This window comes from Medicago sativa, chromosome 5, assembly GCF_051527215.1.
Source record: "Medicago sativa cultivar Bolivia chromosome 5, Bolivia_mono, whole genome shotgun sequence".
Lineage (NCBI taxonomy): Eukaryota > Viridiplantae > Streptophyta > Magnoliopsida > Fabales > Fabaceae > Medicago > Medicago sativa.
Genome location: NC_140753.1, coordinates 950,783 through 971,697, shown reverse-complemented (window position 1 = coordinate 971,697; position 20,915 = coordinate 950,783). Strand labels below are relative to the sequence as shown.

Sequence of the window (20,915 nt, the reverse complement as noted above, 5' to 3'; positions counted from 1 at the left end):
TGTTTTTTTGGTTCTCATTAACCAACAATCATGTTAATGTTAAAAAAAAAAAAAAAAAAGAATATTTTTCTTTCTTGCTTTTAAAATTTTTGTATTGTAGAATCTGACGTGGAATAGTTAGAACGTTGCATTTGCATGTGACTGAGTAGTTAGATTTGGAACGTGCTTTTGGATTTTTGCTCGGGAAAGTGGAAAAACTTTTTCTGACTGTTTTTTTTTTTAATTGCATTGGAAAATTTGAAATATTGTTCTGTCTGTGTAATAGTTTAGATTTTAGAATTTAGTTGTAATATTAAGAGTGACGTTGATGTGGTACAGTACAGTGGTGGTAGTAATTGCTCTGCAAAGCAAAATTGGCACCATATGAATTGGATTTTTCAGTGAATTATGGTTCCATTTGTAACTTCTGAAAATCTGAAGCATATAGTATAGTATAGAATAGTATAAAATAATGAATGATAATGATATTAATGAATACTACAGCATTTAGATTTGAGAGTGAAATGGACATTGGTTGATTGATACTACTGAGTCCTTACATGTACTATAAATGCAATAGTACAGAAAAGAACTGGATCTGATAATAATGCATGTGCGTAGCTTGAAAGGAAAGTTCAACTCTTCTACTTCAAGTAATAGGATATGGCGTTGTATTCTAGTTAATTAATTAAATAAATGTGCATTTATTGTTTAATCAAAGAGGCATGTAGTAGGAAGATTCGTGTATGCTTCCTTTTCCTTTACGGGTCGGTAGTTTGCTGCTTTGATTTTTTTCTCTCAATTTGATTACATTACACACATTACCAATGCAAACTTTCTGTTCAAAATAATACGAGTCATGTGTTGGATCTAGAATATCTTTGTATATGCATTTTATTTTATGTTGCCAAATTTTGACTTCAACCTATTCTTTGGATTTTGGTTAGAATTATGTACGTAAATTGATTTGGATACATTCACATACATATAAAAAAGTGTATATTTCCACCCAAAAAAAGTGTACAGTAACCAAAAACAGAAAAATACTAAAAAGTGTATTATATGATAAGTTTGAGGTAATTACAAATTAATTATAGACACAATCACACAAATTTCAACTCTTTGTCTAATTAGTTTTACGGTGATAAATATTGATTTTGAATGAATTGATTATGTAAAATTAGGTTAAAGTAAGTCGAACATTATATTAAAGGTTAAAATTATAGGAGAATTCTTAGATACTTTGAAGTTTTTGTTAGCTATGCTAGGTACACTATTAGATACACTAAAGTTTGGTCGAGTATGGATAAAGTAAACTTATTTAAAATTTAATTTGATTTTTAAATAAATTAATACAAAAATATATCATGACATTGTATAATCGGATGATGGGTTGGGTACATACCCAACCAACCTTCACAGTGACGATGTAAAATTCTAAGGGCATGTTTGGTGTGCTTGATAACTAAACAGGATACGATATAATTATTCTATCCTAATTAAATCGATTGTTTGATACACCAAGAGGATAAATTAAACTTATTTTTAGTCTTACCATACTCAACCTTTATTATTCTTATCCTTGGTTTTTAATGGACCAGCAACCCGATAATATAAAACTATCATATGTGCGTTGTTTGTTTCATCCAGAGCAATTCAACCTCAACGTCAAAAAAAAAAAGAGCAATTCAACTTCAATATTTTTTATAATATTTTTTCCTGTTTTTTGTGATTCGATTTTGTTCCATAACCCAATCATTTGTCTTGCTTCTGCTACTTGCTATTCGTTTATTTATTTATTCTTTTACATAACTACATTTGTTTATTGTTATGTGATTGAAAAGCTTGTTTTTTTTTTTTAATTCCCTTTAAAACTTGGTCAGGTAATGCTTTGTTATATGATTTATTTCTTATGATTTTTATTTGAGGTGAATTATTTATGACGTCAATATCAAGTGTACATCAAATACATGATAACCTTGAATAATGTTATCATCTTTTTTATCATGTGTACATCAAACGTATGATAGGATACATGTCTATCATGTAACTATCGTATCGTAAACTTATCCAATTTCTTATCTTATCACGTCTCTATCTTATCATGTGCAGGGATGGCAATGGGTACCCATTGGGGAGGGTACCATAGTGCCCATCCCCATACCCGCGCTTTAAGAAAATCCCCATACCCGAGCCCATACCCTCTTGGGCAATAAGTTTGGTGCCCGTCCCCATACCCTATGGGTATCTAAGTGCCCGTACCCGCACCCATTACCCACACTTTCATAAGAAAAAGATAATAAATAACAAAAAATATCACAACATAATTAAAATATGATATGAAATATGCTAAATCAACATATAAAATATTAGGCATCATATTATTTAGCCAAATAAAAAGCATCTAAAATATAAAAAACAAGTGCATGTTACAATAAATATCAAAGACTTAGGATTAATTAACTAAATTTAATATAAATAAAATTATTGGTATAGTCTATATAATGTGCGGGCATGGGGCGGGGTGGGCACTAGAGTGCCCGTACCCGCACCCATACCCGTTCAAATTTGCGGGCAATTACCCGTGCCCAAGCCCATACCCAACAATGCGGGTATTTACCCGCCCGCCATGGGTATTTTTTGCGGGTGCCCATTGAGCTTGGGTCCAATTGCCATCTCTACATCTAATAGACCATAAATTCTAGTTTCAAAGTGGAATCAAGTTCTGAAGGTAAAATCAATTCAACTCAAGATCAATCAAATATGGAAAAATCAATTTTACCTCACAAATATTAATTTTATCTTTTTAAAAGGGAAAACAAGCATACACTAAAATTGCTTCTGATTTTATTACATGTGCTACTTACCCCTATGACCAATCATTTTTCTTAAAGAAAGCCATCTTAGGCGAGTCAATGTTCCAAACTGTTGGAGCCTTAACAAGGATAGTTTGGAAATCTTATTCGTATTGTTGTTCTGAAACCATTAGAAGCTTAAGCCTTGAGATGAGGTTAATTATAGTCAATGAGTAATTATAATTAATTTATGTAGCTAGGATATATCAAAGTTGAGATATATCCAAGTATAGTCTCTCTCGGCTAGGGACATATCACATGGCATGATTAATTGGCCAAATATATAGCTAGCTCAGTACGATCACAAATGGGCAAATGGCCCCCAATGTGTTTCTAATCAAAAAAAGAAATGACTTTTTGACAACCACTTTTTGACAACTTTTTGACAACTTTCTCTCTCATACTCACATGATGTTGTTATCCTCTCTCTTCCTTTTTCTCTCTCCATTGTTTTTGACCAATAAGAAGTGAGAAAACCAAGGTTGTCAACAAAGTTGTCATTAAATAAATGTCAAAATATCATTCCTCAATCAAAAAACTCTCCCCTCTTTCATGCATATTCACATCTCTAAGCAATCATCATTTGAAAAAGAATCACAAATATGACCTGTTGAATTCCTATTATTATGGGACCCAAATCCTAGTGGTCACCATTCATTTGGCCTAGTTTGAATTCCTATAATCACCATCATTCATTTGAATTCCAAGAATCACAAATATCACACGTACTATATATTCCAACAGATTGAATCTCGCAACTCGCAACAGAGTAATTTTAGATTCTCATTTTTATCACCGACGTCATCTTCACATCCAAAAAAGGTAACTTGGCCAAAAAAGAACCGTGGCCTACTGGGTGTGACATTGCATGTTGCTTATCAAATTTCATCTGACCTCGTCATTATTATGTGATACAGAAGAAAAACAAAAATAAATATATATTTAAAAAAATTAAATTATTGGGATGGAAATAAAAAGAAAAGCTTTATTTGTAGTTTCAACTTTAGCTTCTGCATGTATAAGTGTACTCCCTATAGTAATTATTATGAGAAAAAACCTGCTTTTATGATGATTAAAAAATGTAGCGAATATATGTGTGTGTGTGTGTGTAGAATATTTGTAAAAGAAAGATGTATTGATTATTCTTTAATATTGATGTATAATTACAATGATTATTTGAAGAAAAAAACTATAATTTAGAGAAAAAAACTTGTGGTCAAAACGCAAATGGTAGAGTTTCAAGTAAATTATAACATGTTTTAACCCCTATTTTAGGATATTAAACATATCCTATGAAATAACAAACAATCCCCTCCCTAATATAAACATATCGAAAACAATCTTGACTCTATGAAATAACAAACAATTCAAAAATATTTTTGATAAATTATTGTTTAATGCTAACTGATTCGGTTCTTTCTTCCCCATTAGTACCACAATCCTTAAAACACAATTTTTAATTGTGATTTTGCTTTAAAAAAACTTCTAATCGTGATTTTTCAAGAGACAACTGTACTAGTCCAAGAAGCTTAACATCATATTAAAGTAGTGGACCATTACATCTCTAATTATATCTCACAACCTTGTTTCGTCCTTTTTATATCCTTCATCCTTCATGTGACTACATACATATGTACGTGTATCTGTGAAGCATCTGATACATATCCCGTAAAATATATTTTAAAAAATAATTTGAAAGCTTTAGGATACGTATTTACATAATATTTTAAACAGTATTGTATCAAGACTTCGTATGTCACCACTGATATTATTTTACAACTTAATTTGGTTTAAGTGGATTTAATTTGATCCTTAAAATTAGAAGCTCAAAGTTTTGTCATTGAATTGACACCTCATGGATGAAATGAAAGCATAGACAGCATGAACAAAAAATAAGCTTGTAAAAGGGAAGTTGTGTAACTGCAAGAACAAGAGCCGGAGGATCGATGAAAGACAAATACCATATGCAGCCGTCTAATTCCTAGTTTTCATCCCCTAACTTAATTAGTACTATAAAATTACTATTAAAACTAATTAATTAGTCATTGATTTCTCATCACTAAACATACATACTGACAGCTATTCCTATAAATATTATGCAAGATGAGCTAACTTCTAAACATATTGTTCTCCAAATAATTCATTTTCAAACTCATTTGTGAATTAAAGTCATCATGGCATGTGGCTTAAGGTGTACCAAAGGGCTAAAAATTTGTTGTGGTGTCACAACCATTTTTCTAATTGTAGTATTAGTGATACTATTAATCTTATTCCTCACTGATTTCAAGCGAAAAGACCCCACAATTACACTCCAATCAGTTAAGTTTGGAAGGTTTCATCTTGATATTCTCCCAATTTTGGATCTAAATATATCATTAGCTATATTGGTCACTGTTGATAATCCTAATCATGGAAGCTTTACATACCAAAACAGCAGTGCTTATCTTAATTACCGTGGTAATCTTTTGGCTACAGCTCCATTACACGAAGACGCAATTCCAGCTCTTAAATCACACAACATAAGCACTATTTTGAATGTTTATGTAGATGTTACAGAAGTTCCGGATTTACTGGGTGATTATTTAAGTGGTGTTATAAATTTTACCTCAACAACTACTTTAGTAGGTAAAGTCAAGATATTTAATTTCATAAAGATCAAAGCCACAACTTACTCCACTTGTGATATCTTTGTATACATACATGGCCAAATTGCCAATTCAACCTGCAACAATAAAATCAAATTCTGAATGTAATTCATTTTTTTTTCTTTCACCGTTATCGGTATTATTGTTTCTAAATTAAGTACCTCACTATTACTATTGTTGTTAGCATTTGTACTGCGCATAAAGTTTCTGACTTGTAATCTAGCTAGTTGGTTGCTTATATAGTTATATATACTTTCTGATCTGCATCAAATTGAATTTTTGCGTAGTTTAAAATGTTATTTTGAATGCTTTACCAATCTTAATTTTGTAGGAAAAGACCTAGTTTTGTTTTGATTTTAACCCGAACTCATATTCTTTTACATAATTTGTTTTTAACTAAAGTTCATTAAGCACTTGATTAGAAAATGTTCATTTGGCACACAACTATTTTTTTTAATTAGGAATTTTTTTATTTAACCTTTGCAATATATAATACAAGAGAGAGGTGCCAATGTTGATGAAAGAAAGGGATGACAACAACTCCTGCTGACCCCGCAGAAAGAAACCAGGATCACCATAAATTCACATTATAAATATATATTTTATTTTTCTATAACGACATACTACCTCCGTCCCAATTTAATTGACACAATTTTGTTTTTCACACATATTAAGACAAATGTAAAAATAAAGGGGAAAGTGGAATATATTGTATTGGGAATGATAAAAGTAGTATTATTTAGTGTTATATTGTATTGGGAATGATGAAAGTTGTATTGAAAATTGAAATGGATCAGTTATTTTGGGACACTTTTTTTTAGAAAATAGGTCAGTTATTCCGGGACGGAGGGAGTATTATTATTTGATAATGTACTGTCTTTATCAAAATATATATTCTGATATTTAAGCTGAAATATCAATCATAATAGTCGTGACCCCATGCAGGTAATGATGTATGATATGTACGTCTTTTTCTTGTTAGTTTTGTTTTGCATGTATAATAGACTAATATAAAATCATGGGCCTTTGATCATTGTTCTATAACGTGGAAGTGACCCGAAGTGTATATGAGGTAGCAACCGGTGTACAAGGGTATGTACCCGCCAATCTGAAAATTCAGATGTTTAAGTCACTATTTGATCGAATAGAGTGAGAGGCTTATCATATCATATCATATATAAAGTGTACCGTTTTCATAGAATCCATATCCTTTTATAAGTGAGTTTTAGATAAATTAGGGTAATTTCTGTTGAAACAGCCGAGAGAATCTCAACGTGTGTTGTTGATCACAAGTGTTTCATAGTTGAGGAGGAATGCTAGTGTTTATTGACGGCGCAACACCTTAACATGTACTATATGTGCATTGATGTTGGAAAACATCAATACACCTCACATGACATTTGCACCCCAATGTCACTCAAGTGCTACCCATGTGTGTATTGAGCATGAGCTCAATCCACATGAAGTTAGCTCATTGCAAACTTCTCACTAATACATAAAGTTGTGGAAATTGTTTTAAGCTTCCAAAATTGTTCTTTTACTAAAAAATGACTATTTTTTTTTTACCTCTTAATGTCAATTCACTGTCATTGTCATTCACTTTTCAACGGTAGTCAATTATCGTTGCAGATTTTTGTTTAACCTCCCGATGACATTTAAGCGTTGTTGGGAAATTAAACAAAAATTTACAATGACAACTAATTGACATTGACAAAGTAACGACGGTTAATTGTCATTAGGAGTAAAAAGATCGTATCCAGATGCTTAAGAGCATCAGTTAACTGCCGTTGGAGAAAAAAATCATCTTCAGATGCTTAAGAACAATTTTAGAACTAAAGAGCAATATCCTAAAGCTGTAACCAAGGTAGGTATATATAGCTTGGAAAGTTAATGTGAATGGGTCCATATTTACGGCGTGTGGGGGATAACTAGGGATAGTCATGGCTTGTTTTTGACGGGTATCTACTAGGGGTGGGCATATACGGGCGAACCCGGATTTACCCGACCAACCCGATGTAAATTTACACATTCGGTTCGGGTTAAAATGGGTATCGGGTTTGTCGGGTGAATTTTACGGGTTATTATGGGTATACTCGGTTCGGTTCGGGTGGTTAACTTGGACCCATCGGAACCCTAACTAACTCGATCAACCCGATTGAAGCATTATTATTATAATAATAGTATTAATAATTAGAATTAGTCTTATTATTTTTGAAGCATTGTTACTGAGGCTGAAGCATTACTATTATTATTACTAGTTTTTTCCGTCCATGTTTCTTACAAGTCCACAACACATAGCTCAAGAGGCCCAAAACTGAATATATGTCTAGCCCACTTAAAACCTAAACCCTAACGAGCTAGCACTCACTTGTTTTCTCCATGTTGCCGTCACACTTCCTCTTTGTATGCTGTGTTTGTCCTTCTAACTCCGTCCCTCTTTCTCTCTCTCCTCTCTATTATCTCCATTCACCATTGATATGTGTCTGTCCATTCCTCTCTATTAACCACAACCACAAATCAAAACTTTATTTTATTGTAACCAAACACAGATCTGTCAAAACAATGGAAAAGAACACGAATTGAATTTGAGAAAGGAATGATCCAAATCTACTTCTTCGGATCTGTCAAAACAATGGAAAAGAACACGAATTGAATTTGAGAAAGGAATGATCATAAATTTATGGACTTTTGTTATTTGAGATTGTGTCTCTGGATTTTTCTGTTCATAGGTGTTTGTTATTATTTATTTGTTTTGGTTTTTTTTTATGACACAACCCGGTAAACCGATCCGAATCACCCCGGAACCTGAAACCCGATTTAAATTTCAGGTGCATTAGGATTGCTCTTCTCCACCCGTGGGTTGGCTCGGATTTTGGGTTTGAACCCGACCCGACCCAACCCATAGCTATCTACTATAACTTGGAAGTTGGAAATCAAAATCAAGTGTGTGCATAGATATGTGGAGATTGTTTATTGACTATGAAGTATAAACTCAAACACGAACATCTGACATTAGACGGACTCGTCGGTACAACAAATTTAAAAAATACAGTACCATAACCGTAATGCATACATATTTTTTATAACTAAATAAAACTTAAGCATTATCTATAAAAGATCTTTGCCAAAAAATTAAAAATAAATAAAAATCTAATTTATGAGCTAAAACATATATGTACCTATAAATTGACCAATCAATTGATACACTGCAAAAATGTTCTTAAACAAAATATGACAATTTTCTTCGGGGTAATAGTCACTTTAGTCCCTGAATATGTAATGATTAGTCATTTTAGTCCTTCATTGTATCAAAATTTCAAAATAGTCCCTGATTGCGCATTATGTTAGTCAAAATAGTCCTTGACACTAAAATAACCTCTCAATGTTCACAATAACTCTTTTCATATAGGGACTACAATGACAATAAACATGTACTTATAAGGACTAATATGACAATAAGTAAGTATATTGGAGGACTAATCTGACAATATTAATGAAATATTTTAACGTTAAGGACTATTTTGACTAACAAAATGCACAATCAGGGACTACTTTGAAGTTTTGATACATTGAAGGACTATTTTGACTACTCATTACAATTTCAGGGACCAAATTGACTATTAACCCAATTTTCTTCTCATTCATCCATCTACTATATTGAAAAGTTAAAAATGACGCTATCAAATTTAATGTCTTCAACTTCTTCATCGATCATCACTACTTAGACACATCTTTAAGCCTCATAAGAGTGACTGAGATGTATCTAAGGAGTGTAAGAGTGTGTCGAAACAAGAAGAAAATGTTTATTTTGGGACACGTGTTAAACACCGAAACACGCTTAATGCCAAAGTGTATGTACCTTATAGTATTGGACAATGGGCTTGCTAAGAATTTATGGACTTTGTCTGTGTAGAGCCCAACCCTTTCATTGTGGTCGATTGATCAAAACCAATTTCCATAAAGGAATTTATGTTTGAACATTGCTTTTCCCACATAAGAAGGTGTCTAAAAACACATGAAAATGACAAAAAAAAACTTAAACGGTAGTTAACCACGGTTTTCTTTTCTCTTCTGAAGTGAGCTGTAGTTAACTACCGTTGGAGTTTTTGGTCGTCGTCATGTGTTTTTAAGCAACTTTTTAGGTAGGAAAAACAATTTTTTTTATGTTTTTTAATTTGCATTTATTGAGAGAATATTATCTGTATTAATTTTTGGAAATGTTCTTGTGACTCCCTATGTCACAAGATAAATTCATACACGACTGGGTGTTTTTCCTAGTTATTCTTATAATCCCAATTGATTCACCGTGCTAGCTATTTATTTCTTGAACCAATTCATACACGACTTTACTTTAACTTCAATTAAACCTCTCACTAATGGATGGTGAAATCAATCATTCTAATTAGTATGTCATTGTAGTAGATAATGAGTTTAAACAAGGTTTAATTATATTTTTGGTTCTCCTATTTTATAAAATTTGAGAAAAAAGTCTCTTTTTTTAAAAAATTGAAGTTTTTAATCCCTCTATTTAACATTTGTTGTAATTTTGGTCATAACCCATGCTTTTCACTTTAAAAATGGTAAATTTTGATGCAAAAAATGGTAATTATAACCCAATTATTGAATATAAAGACAAAATATCATTTTTAAGAATGAAATTATTATTTTTTGGCGTCAAAAAGTCACTATTTTTAAAGCAAAAACATTGGCTTGAGAACAAAATTACCACAAATATAAGAAAAACTATAAGTTCCATTTTCAAAAAGTAATTTTTTTTTGTTGGTATTATCCATTCTTATTGATTTAAGTGTATTTTATGGAGAAAAAACAAAAAAAAAAAGTGTATTTTATGGAGTACATTTATATAAGCAATAGTTATTGTGATTCTTTTTTCTTATTGGTTAAACTCAGGGTTATTTTTAAATGAAAAAAATCTATAATGGTGCACAGCAGGCGCTAGTTTTTTAGTGAGAGAAACTCTAATTTCTCTCTAAACTTTCTTTTTCCTTCATTCGTCGAGGAGATGTGGTTTTATGTCATTTTTTTGACCTAAAATCACACTCTACATCTTTTTTCCTCTTTTCTTTCAATCTAAATAAGTGGTTTTCGCATATATTGAGTTTTTCCTTTTGCATTTTTGTGATTTCATCGTCTAATTGTGGCATTATGTTGTTAGTCGTCTTGTGCGGCGTCTGATTTTGCGTCTTATCGCAGTGTTTGTTTAGTTTAAATTGAAAGATCGACATCAGTCAATTACAAGTTCAATAAATGATTTGGGTGTCAACGTTGCATATCCGGAAACATGAGAATTTCGGTGACTTAGATTTTATCATATTATTTGTAGGCATCTTGCCGTTGTATGCTATTAACTTGGATGTTGTGAGTTTGTTCGCAGATTCATCCTTTATGTTTTTAGCGATGTTTGCATCTGATGTAATGTACTCTATCAATTTTTAGTGATGTTTGCATCTGATGTAATGTACTCTATCAATTTTTAGTGATGTTTGCATCTGATGTAATGTACTCTATCAATTTAAATGAATGAATATAGTTTTGTTTTTATAAAAAAAAGTATATTTTTTTTTGCCAGTTTTATAAAATAGGAATAAAAAGTGTAGTTAAACTTTAAGAATTTTTTTTTTTTAAAAAAATGATATATTTTTGTAAAGTTAGTGCACACTATTCACACCGTTGGAACTTTCTCATTTATTGCGGCCGTTTGAGAAGCCGACACCTTTCCCTCCCATTGAGAGACAAAAGTAAAAAGAAAAAGAAATAAAAATAGGTGCAGAATTCCCGAAATACCCCTCCGATCTGGTATTCATCATCATCTATGTTCAAATCCGAAATCCATTTTGTATCACGCTCTTCTCCCTCTCACAACTATCTAACTCTTATCTATCTCAGAGAGAGAGAGACAGAAGAGAGAGAGAGAGAGGGAGAGGAACCTTCTAGACTCTTTCTTCTTCTTCTTGATCGTTGATGGAGCATCTACCATCATCAGAAAAGAAAGGCCAGAAAAGAAAACTGGAACAACAAGAAGAATTCCAACAAGACACACAGATCTCCCTTCCTCTCACCGGAGACGCTCGCGACGCTGTTCTCTCCGACGTCAATCAACACGTTTCAATTCTCCTTTCTTCTTTCTCTTCCAACGAATTCGATAGAGCTTCCGCTAAACGCGCCACTCACGCTCTCGCTGATCTTGCTAAAAACGGTATTCTTCATCTTTTTAACTAACATGTCTTGTTTTTTGAATTAAATGATTCATTCTGTTATTGTTGTTGTTGTTGCAATTGTAGAGGAAATTGTGAATGTGATTGTTGAAGGAGGTGCTGTTCCGGCTTTGATTAAACATCTTCAACCGCCGACTCAACATGATTCTGTTCAGAAGCCGTTGCCGTTTGAACATGAGGTTGAGAAAGGAAGTGCTTTCGCACTTGGACTTCTTGCTGTCAAGGTAACTTCACTTCCACTATTATTTTACTTATGTCATCGACTTCAAGTTCAGTCGTTGAAATGGAGAACAACTTCAAGAGTTTTATGTGATGCAAAACTATGGTTCAGGTTGTATGGAACATAGTGTTAGGCGATGAAGAACCGGCACGTGAATAAAATGTGTAGCGGATATGAGGATGTTATGTTTGATGTGTGGTAAGACCAGATTAGATAGAATTAGAAATGACAATATTAGGAGAGAGAGTTAGGGTGACAACTATAGTAGAAAAGATAGTGGAAAATAAGATTTAGGTGGTTTGGGCATTTAGAGAGAAGATATTTTTTTTTTTTGAAGGATAGAGAGAAGATCTTTAGATTTTGTAGTACAAAAAGTAAATCAAATGGAGGATAGTTCAGATGAAAACTTGTAAAAACTACAAGAAAAACTATTAAGAAAGATTTAAAGTTTAATTAGTTGTATCAAAATATGGTTTACGATAGAACATTATGTCGTAGTTTGATCCATGTAGCCAACCCCACTTAGCAGGATACGACTTTGTTTTTGTTGTTGTTGTATTCTGCACACTCATATTAAGATTAGTGTCTACCGCCAAAATAGTCCCTGACTTTGTAGGGTGCTCTCAAATAGGTTGCTGGCGTTCTGAATATTTCAAAAAGGTTCTTGATTTTGTCAGATTTTCCTCATATTAGTCCTTCAATGAATATGCTAGGGACTACACTGATAGTAGGTGGAAAACTTAGGGATCAAATTGATAGTAAATTGTTAAAATATAAGGACTTAATTGATCATAAGTGGTTAAATATAAGGATCAACTTGACAACTTAATAGAGTCAGAGACCTTTTTGAAATACTCATAATTTTAGGGACCTATTTCAGAGTGTCATACAAAGTCAGAAACTGATTTGGCTACTTTAAGATTACAGTTCTTTGATAGCTATTTGTATTCGATCATGTGTTTCTAATTTGAAATGTGGGTTATTCCTTTATTATATTATTAGATTATTCAGGTTAAGGGGGCTAATTTTCACCCCACAGTTTCTTTTTTAAAAACCACACAATGTTCAAGAAGTACACTTTTGGATGGCACAAAATTTGTATTTGTTTCGGATGTACTCGTCATGTTGGGGTGGAAAAACTTTCTCCCATTTTAGAATTGGTACAGGGAAGCTTACAGGATAATATTTGAGGGTCTAATATGTAGAATGATTCCTTGGTCATTCCCTAAACTAACTATTTTGTTTGAAATGCTTTCTACAGCCAGAACATCAACAGCTCATTGTAGACAGTGGTGCCTTGAAGCATCTTGTTGATCTTTTGAAGAGACATAAGAATGGACTAACATCACGTGCCATTAATAGTCTCATTCGGAGGGCTGCAGATGCGATCACTAATCTTGCTCACGAGAACAGCAGTATTAAAACCCGTGTCAGGTTTGCTTCTTCAAGGACTACCATACTAATGAAATTTACTTTTAAATGAATGATTCTGTTTAATATGTTGATCTCAATGTGTAGGACGGAAGGTGGGATTCCACCATTAGTTCATTTGCTTGAATTTGCGGATACAAAAGTGCAAAGAGCAGCTGCTGGTGCATTACGAACCCTGGCTTTTAAAAATGATGAAAACAAGAATCAGGTAAGTGGCCTTTTATTGGAAGAAGCGGATTTAGATAAACTTTAATGATATATGAGGTATATGAGTAAGTTACATAGCATCGTCATGACGTGTCAGATTGTTGAATGCAACGCTCTTCCAACTCTGATTTTGATGCTTCGGTCAGAAGATGCTGCTATTCATTATGAAGCGGTACTACTAGTTTAGCCTTAATTATAGATTCTTAATTCGCAATACTGTTGAGTTTGGTCTTTACACTTCTCTTACTGGGCACATTTGATGAATTATTACAGGTTGGTGTGATCGGAAATCTGGTCCACTCATCCCCCAATATAAAGAAAGAAGTTATTCTTGCTGGAGCCTTGCAACCTGTTATTGGATTACTTAGGTATACTCTCAATTTGAACCCATGAAAAGTACAATGCTCCATTTAAGCCTTTACCCCCTTCTGCAACCCTACCCTCAACTTGTATTGATATTATGATGTGATTATAATAATTACAATATGTCCAAAGCTCCTTTTTTGATGGCAATAATCTTCCAAGATCAAAATATACAGCTGAGAATGATATCTTATTAATCTATTCTAATGAGGATCCATGTAACAGCTCTTGTTGCTCTGAAAGCCAGAGGGAAGCAGCATTGTTACTTGGACAGTTTGCAGCGACTGATTCAGACTGCAAGGTAAATATAGACTTTTGTTTTCTAACTAAAACTATACACCTAAGTTTGGTTTTAGAGCAATTGTTCAATAATTCCAACTTCAAATGTTGAATTATGTGTTACTTTTTTCTGAATAGTTAGGTTTTAACTACTGTTTGATGCTGTTAGGATATAGAGTATAGGATAATTGGAGTAGTTAAGAGTTATTTTGTAGAAGTTAGTTAGTAAGTTGATGAGCTTGTTAGGTGGCTGTTAAGTATTATTATTTTGGTTTTTCTTAGGAAGTCTTTAAATAGCCCTCAATCGGTAGAGGGGAAAGATAGCTTTTGGAATAATTGAGTTTTGGGACTGGTTGTTCCAGTACGAAAGAAGAGCGCTCCTCTGTAAACCTTTTGTATCTTCTCTTTCAATCTCTCTAAAGAAATAATAAATCCTTCATTTGCTTACAATCTTTATTAATTTGAATCTGTTTTTACACCATTATTCTAAGAATTATTTCTTTCTCAAAGAAAGGATCCAAGCAGATGCTTTGTCTCCAGAATTTAATTCTTATCTTCTGTTGATCTTGGTTTTTGTAGGTTCACATTGTACAGAGAGGTGCTGTACGACCTTTGATAGAAATGCTTCAGTCTTCAGATGTTCAGCTCAAAGAAATGTCTGCTTTTGCATTGGGGAGATTGGCACAGGTTATTTGTTTTCCTTTGTCTTTTTTCATGTTATTGTACCTGTATGTGCAACTTGAGAGGGTAGTTTCATCACTATATTCATGAAACCATAGTAGTCAAATCGGGATACGTATCTAGTATCGTAAGATACATTTAACAAAAAAAAAAAATGACTTAAAATATCATATATAAACTCTAAAATACTTCAAATATCATATAAAAACTTCAAGATACTTCAAAACTCAAGTCATAAACAAAAATAAATAACACTAGTTTTTTTACCCTGCGTTGCCCGGGTTAGACATATAATTAAGGATGAGTGAAATTCGCTATGTATGGTATCCGAATTTTTTGTTACAAAATTAGTTTCATCTTTTGATACTTATTTTCTCCCCCCTCCCATAAAAAACATAATCTTAATATCTTTTAATTTGAAATTGTTTTTAGATTTTTTTTTAGATCCTGGTTTTAAAAAAAACCAATAACAAAGAGAAATAATGCTCTTAAAAGTGATCTTTTTAAAAGTTATAACGAACAACCCCATAGACCCTGTTTGTAACAAATTTAAATAAAAATGATTTTGACATTCAATAATTTAGAGATTTTTTTTTACTATTAATTAACATTAAAAAATAATCAGAGCATGTTTGACATTCAAAAATCATACTGGTCATTAACTTTCAAAAATAATGTTTGGTAGCATGAATTTTTTAGTGGATATGATAAAAATTCGAAGAAAAAAAAATCAGTTTTAAAAATAATAGCAAATTTTCCTTCAATTTTTTCTTAACAAATTTGTAAATTCAAAAACAAATAAAATACTACATTTATTGAAACAAATAATGCTGAAATTGAAGTAGCCATTAATTCATTAAACAAAAAAGTATTTAACAAATGAAAATTTACCACGGTTTAGTTTTTTTTTTTTTAGAAAAACACGGTTTAGGGTTTGCTATATATAGCCGAGTTTGCATGGAAATTAGGGTATTTTGTTTGTAAACGTATTAAATAAGTGTACAAAATATTGTAAAAAAAAAAAAAGGATGCATTTTTTTAGTATTAAAGAAGTGTACAAAATATTGTCAAAAAAAAAGGCAAGAGGATAGGAACGATGCATTTTTTTAGTTTTAGGGTACAAAATATTGTCAAAAAAAAAAAAAGGCAAGAGGATAGCAATGAAATTGGTGCGATGCATTTTTTTAGATGGAATTTGTTAGGTTAAATTATTGCTAACCTAATACAGCAAATGAGCGGGAAAATATTAGGTTAAATTGCTGCAGACCTAACAAAATTAATAAATAAGGATTAAACATCCTTAAACATCTTTTTACTTCATCAGGAACAGAAGTACAAGGAATAACATTCTTATTTGTCCCAGCAAGGTGATGTTTCATCCTTGAAGTACAAGGAATATCACGGTCTCTCTTCTTTTTTGTCTGCCCCATTAGTGAATAGTTTAAGATTAATAGAATGGAATAGGGCAACAGAGCAGAGGAACAGAGAAAGATGGCAGAAAATAAAGAGATAGAGAAACGAGATATATAGAAACATAGCGGATAATGGGAAGTTGTAAACAGAGAAATTAAATCATTGAGTCGTGGGATATTGGAAAGGTTACAAGTTACAGTTTAAGTCTGAAAGGTTATAGTAAAGAATTGAATCGTGGGGTATTGAAAAGTATTGGAAACATATTTAATTCCCTTAATAACCTATAAAGCTACTTTATTGAAAAAAAAAGAATATGAAGCGGCGCTGGTAAACAGAAAAATAGGAGGAACTACTACACTGGTTTGGGATACAGAGTAAGATACATATCAGTGAAGGGTGTTTTCGGTCGTATAGTAGGATTCAAGGTTTTTGGGATACAGAGTGAGATATGTATCGGTGAATGGTCTTTTCGGTTGGTATCGTGAAACGTATCGTAGGGATCTTACTGCACTGATGGAAACTATCAGTTGTTATTTTATTACGTTGTTTTTGAAGTTGATGAAACCTTTAAAGCATTAAATTAAGTGAGCTTAGATTTGAGCAAGGAAGTGTCATACTAATATTATATTGCAGCCTTTTAGATTCAAGTTTTATGCACTATTTCCATTTGTAAGCTGAATTACAGAATTCTTTTAACATCATAACCATTTCCTTTGGCCTGAAGATATTAAATTTTATGTCAGGATACACATAACCAAGCTGGTATTGCACACTCTGGCGGATTAGTGCCACTACTGAAGCTTCTTGACTCAAAAAATGGGTCTTTGCAACATAATGCTGCTTTTGCTCTTTATGGCCTTGCAGAGAATGAGGTAAGATACACTATAATAACTCTACCACTATAGATCTTTTGTCTCAATTGTTTAGAAAATTTATTACTGAAAACCAAAGTTAATTTATGTGTTTTACTTTGTGCCGTAGGATAATGTGCCCGACTTTATTAGGGTAGGTGGAATTAAGAGACTTCAGGATGGAGAGTTTATAATCCAAGTAAGTTTATCTCTTTAATACCTAGGTAGTAACTCTGGTTTCAGAGTTTCCGCCTTGAACCCTTTTGTTGCCTATATCATTGGGAATTAAATGATATTGGTGATTGCATGCAAATTTTATCTTCATGAACTTGAAACATTAGGCTTTCTGACACCCACTGATCTTTAAGGAAATGCTATTGATTTCTATTGTAGGCAACTAAGGATTGTGTTGCCAAGACATTGAAAAGACTAGAAGAGAAGATTAATGGTCGTGTAAGCACAATATCACATTAACTTGTTACTTTACCGAGTTTACTCATTATACTGTAATTAACATGGAAATGACATGGATGCCATTACTTAATTAGTTATATACGACCACCAAACCTTATTCTATAAGTTCCAAAGTTCATATTATGATCAAATTTGTAATCTATTAATATTCTCTTTGTAGGTGCTGAACCATTTGTTATATCTTATGAGAGTTTCTGAAAAGGCATTCCAAAGACGAGTTGCTTTGGCTCTTGCTCATCTTTGTTCTGCAGATGACCAGAAAAAAATATTTATTGACCACAATGGTATGCATGTTCCTAGTCAACCCTTTTGCATTAGTGTCATGTCTCTTGTTTCTTGTCTATAAAATCCTTTTTATGGATACTTTGTTGCTTATTTTATTCTGTTTGAAGTCGAGCATCTGTTCATGCAGGGCTGGAGTTGCTTATTGCACTTCTTGGCTCATCTTGCCCTAAGCAGCAACTTGATGGTGCTGTGGCTTTATTCAAGTTGGCCAACAAAGCTATGACTCTGTCTCCTGTAGATGCTGCTCCTCCATCCCCAACACCGCAGGTTAGCTTATATACAATTTGCTTTTTCTTCAGGGTTTATAATCTCACTGCTAAAAGTTTAATATTTTCATCCCACTATTTTCATAATCACAGGATCTCAATGCTTTACTTGTACATGATGTTTTTTGGTCAAAATTTTATTTCCTTTATCTTTCTCGATGGTGTGGGAAAACTTTGTTTCTTCTGATTTTGGTTTTACCCTTGTTGTTCTCATAGGAACTTTGTGCATTCACATGCTTAAAAAGTGTTAGCTGTGAGATCTTTACCCATTTGAATCTTATCATCATTGATTAAATTTTTGGGAAATGCTAAAGAGTGCCCTTAGAGCATTGGTTAAGAGGACAAAAATAGAAATGTTGCATTGGAAAATGGTGAAAAGTAATGAATTTAACTTTTTAAAAGATAAAAAATTGTTGAATCCAATGTAAACCTACTAATTTTGGTTTCCTTAACAAGTGCTAGCATAACCCTAATTTTTTTTTTATGCTGGCAACGATCTGACCTCACCCTGTTTGCGCATATTCTGTGTTTGCCATGTTTTGAACTTGTGATATCTCTTGGCAAATAGCAGCCATGGAAGATTGCGGTGGTGGTTTTATTTTTTACAACCACAATGGCCAATTTATCAAGGGTGGAAGTGCTGTAGTGTTGTACTATAGTCTTGCTTTCCGCCATGGTATTCCATCCACAGTCGATAAAACTGTTTTCTAGAAGTGACGGTGTCGAGTTATGAATATATGCTACATTTAATTAATTGGCATCTGATGTCTAGTTTCATCCTTTCTCCTTACTTTCCATCACGTCTAAATGATTCTGGATAAGTTGCTTTCAATGTTGAAATATTTATATCCTAGACTATTCTTGCAGGTCTATTTGGGGGAGCAGTATGTAAACAATGCTACCCTGTCCGACGTTACATTTTTGGTTGAAGGTTGATACTTTCTATCCATATATATCGTTTAATTCTCATGAATGTATCTTGAAAAATAGCTTGCCTGAAATGTAGTGTCATAGTTTCAGTTGACATTTGTAGATAACTAGGTATCTCTATACTTTGCTGCAGGTAAACGGTTTCATGCTCATAGAATCTGTCTACTTGCATCTTCAGATGCATTTCGTGCGATGTTTGATGGTGGTTATAGGGTGGGTATATTTACTCTCTCTCCTCCCTTGATTCTTGTTACTGTTGATTATCTACCAAATAACAAAACTCCTTTATTGATTTCTCTCTACGAGAAACATATTTATCACCTACTATTTTGGTTTTAATACTTTCTCTTCCCTGCGAACACTTTTGTTGGATATTTCATGGTGAATTTTAAATTTAGCAATAAAAATTTCTGTTGAAATTTTAATACAAAGCTATAATCCATGTCCTTGATTGATATACAATTCTTTTACTCTATTACAGGAGAAGGATGCAAGGGACATTGAGATTCCAAATATTAGATGGGAGGTCTTTGAGCTTATGATGAGGTCTAACCATATATGCCTTATGGAAGTTTGTAATGATTTGAGGACAACTTAAATCTCACTGTTCACTCTTTGTCCAGATTTATCTACACTGGATCGGTTGATGTCACTCTTGAAATTGCTCAAGATCTCCTCCGAGCAGCTGATCAATATCTCTTGGAAGGGCTTAAGAGACTATGTGAATACACGATTGCACAGGTTAGCTAAGTGAATTGGTTTTGCTAGAGTATTGTTTCCTGAACTAATATTAGAATCAAAAGTGAATTCCTCATTACTTGATTTTTTGTCACAGCATGTATCACTCGAGAACGTGTCAAGTATGTATGAACTTTCAGAAGCCTTCAATGCTACATCATTGAGACACACATGCATCCTTTTTATCTTGGGGCACTTCGATAAATTAAGTGAAACGCCAGGGTATCTATCTGAATTCCTCAATCTTATATTTGCTTCTCGCTTTTTGTAGAATTCTCTTTTCCCTTGGAATGTGTAAAAGACACTTTCTTATAAATTGATTAATAGGCAATCTAAATTAATTATGTATCTACGATTGACCTAAAATGAATCCATATATTGAAAGTTTCTGGCAAACAGTGACATTCTTTTAGAGGTCTAAAAGAAAATTATACAGGTATTATAGATATTAATTAACAAGGAGAACTTTGATTTTGCCAAATGTTTGCAGGAACTCTGATTTAATTCAGCGTACAATACCAGATATCCGCAATTACTTTGTTAATGCTCTTACAAAGGGGAACTCCAACATCCAGGCGTAGCATGTGCCATTCTATTAGTGATTTCTAACAGATTGCAATGTACATAATATGAAGATGTTATTTATTGAAGTGTGAGGTCTTCTGGATTCAGAACAACATGGTTTTGAAGAAATGTCCAACACCAAGTGGTGTCTGTTCCTTTTTGATGATGTGTCTCTCATCTGATTGTAATGTCGATGTCATAGATGTAGCACACATGACCTTCACGAACATTGTTTTTTTTTAAGTAATGATATTTTGACATCCATTTGATGACAACTTTGTTGACAACCTTGTTTTTCTCACTTCTTATTGGTCAAAAACAATGGAGAGAGAAAAAGGAAGAGAGAGGATAACAACATCATGTGAGTATGGGAGAGAAAGTTGTCCAAAAGTTGTCAAAAAGTGGTTGTCAAAATATCATTTTTCTTTTTTTTTTCCCTGCAATATTGTGATGGTTATGAATTGATTGTTCTCTATCCCAATCGATTTTGCTTTGCAA

At 32.8% G+C, this 20,915-nt stretch overlaps 1 protein-coding gene across 1 annotated transcript; it reads left to right on the top strand.

Annotated features, from left to right (window-relative positions):
• Positions 1-11,336: 11,336 nt before the first annotated feature.
• Positions 11,337-20,915, top strand: ARIA (ARM repeat protein interacting with ABF2). The gene is made up of 19 exons (XM_085712134.1): positions 11,337-11,696; positions 11,782-11,939; positions 13,197-13,369; positions 13,454-13,574; positions 13,671-13,745; positions 13,847-13,941; positions 14,162-14,237; positions 14,795-14,902; positions 17,053-17,181; positions 17,291-17,359; positions 17,554-17,613; positions 17,795-17,918; positions 18,047-18,186; positions 19,053-19,116; positions 19,249-19,328; positions 19,597-19,661; positions 19,739-19,856; positions 19,951-20,075; positions 20,344-20,915. Exons 1-19 carry the CDS (start codon positions 11,462-11,464, stop codon positions 20,432-20,434), a joined length of 2,106 nt encoding a protein of 701 aa, XP_085568260.1. The 5' UTR covers positions 11,337-11,461; the 3' UTR covers positions 20,435-20,915.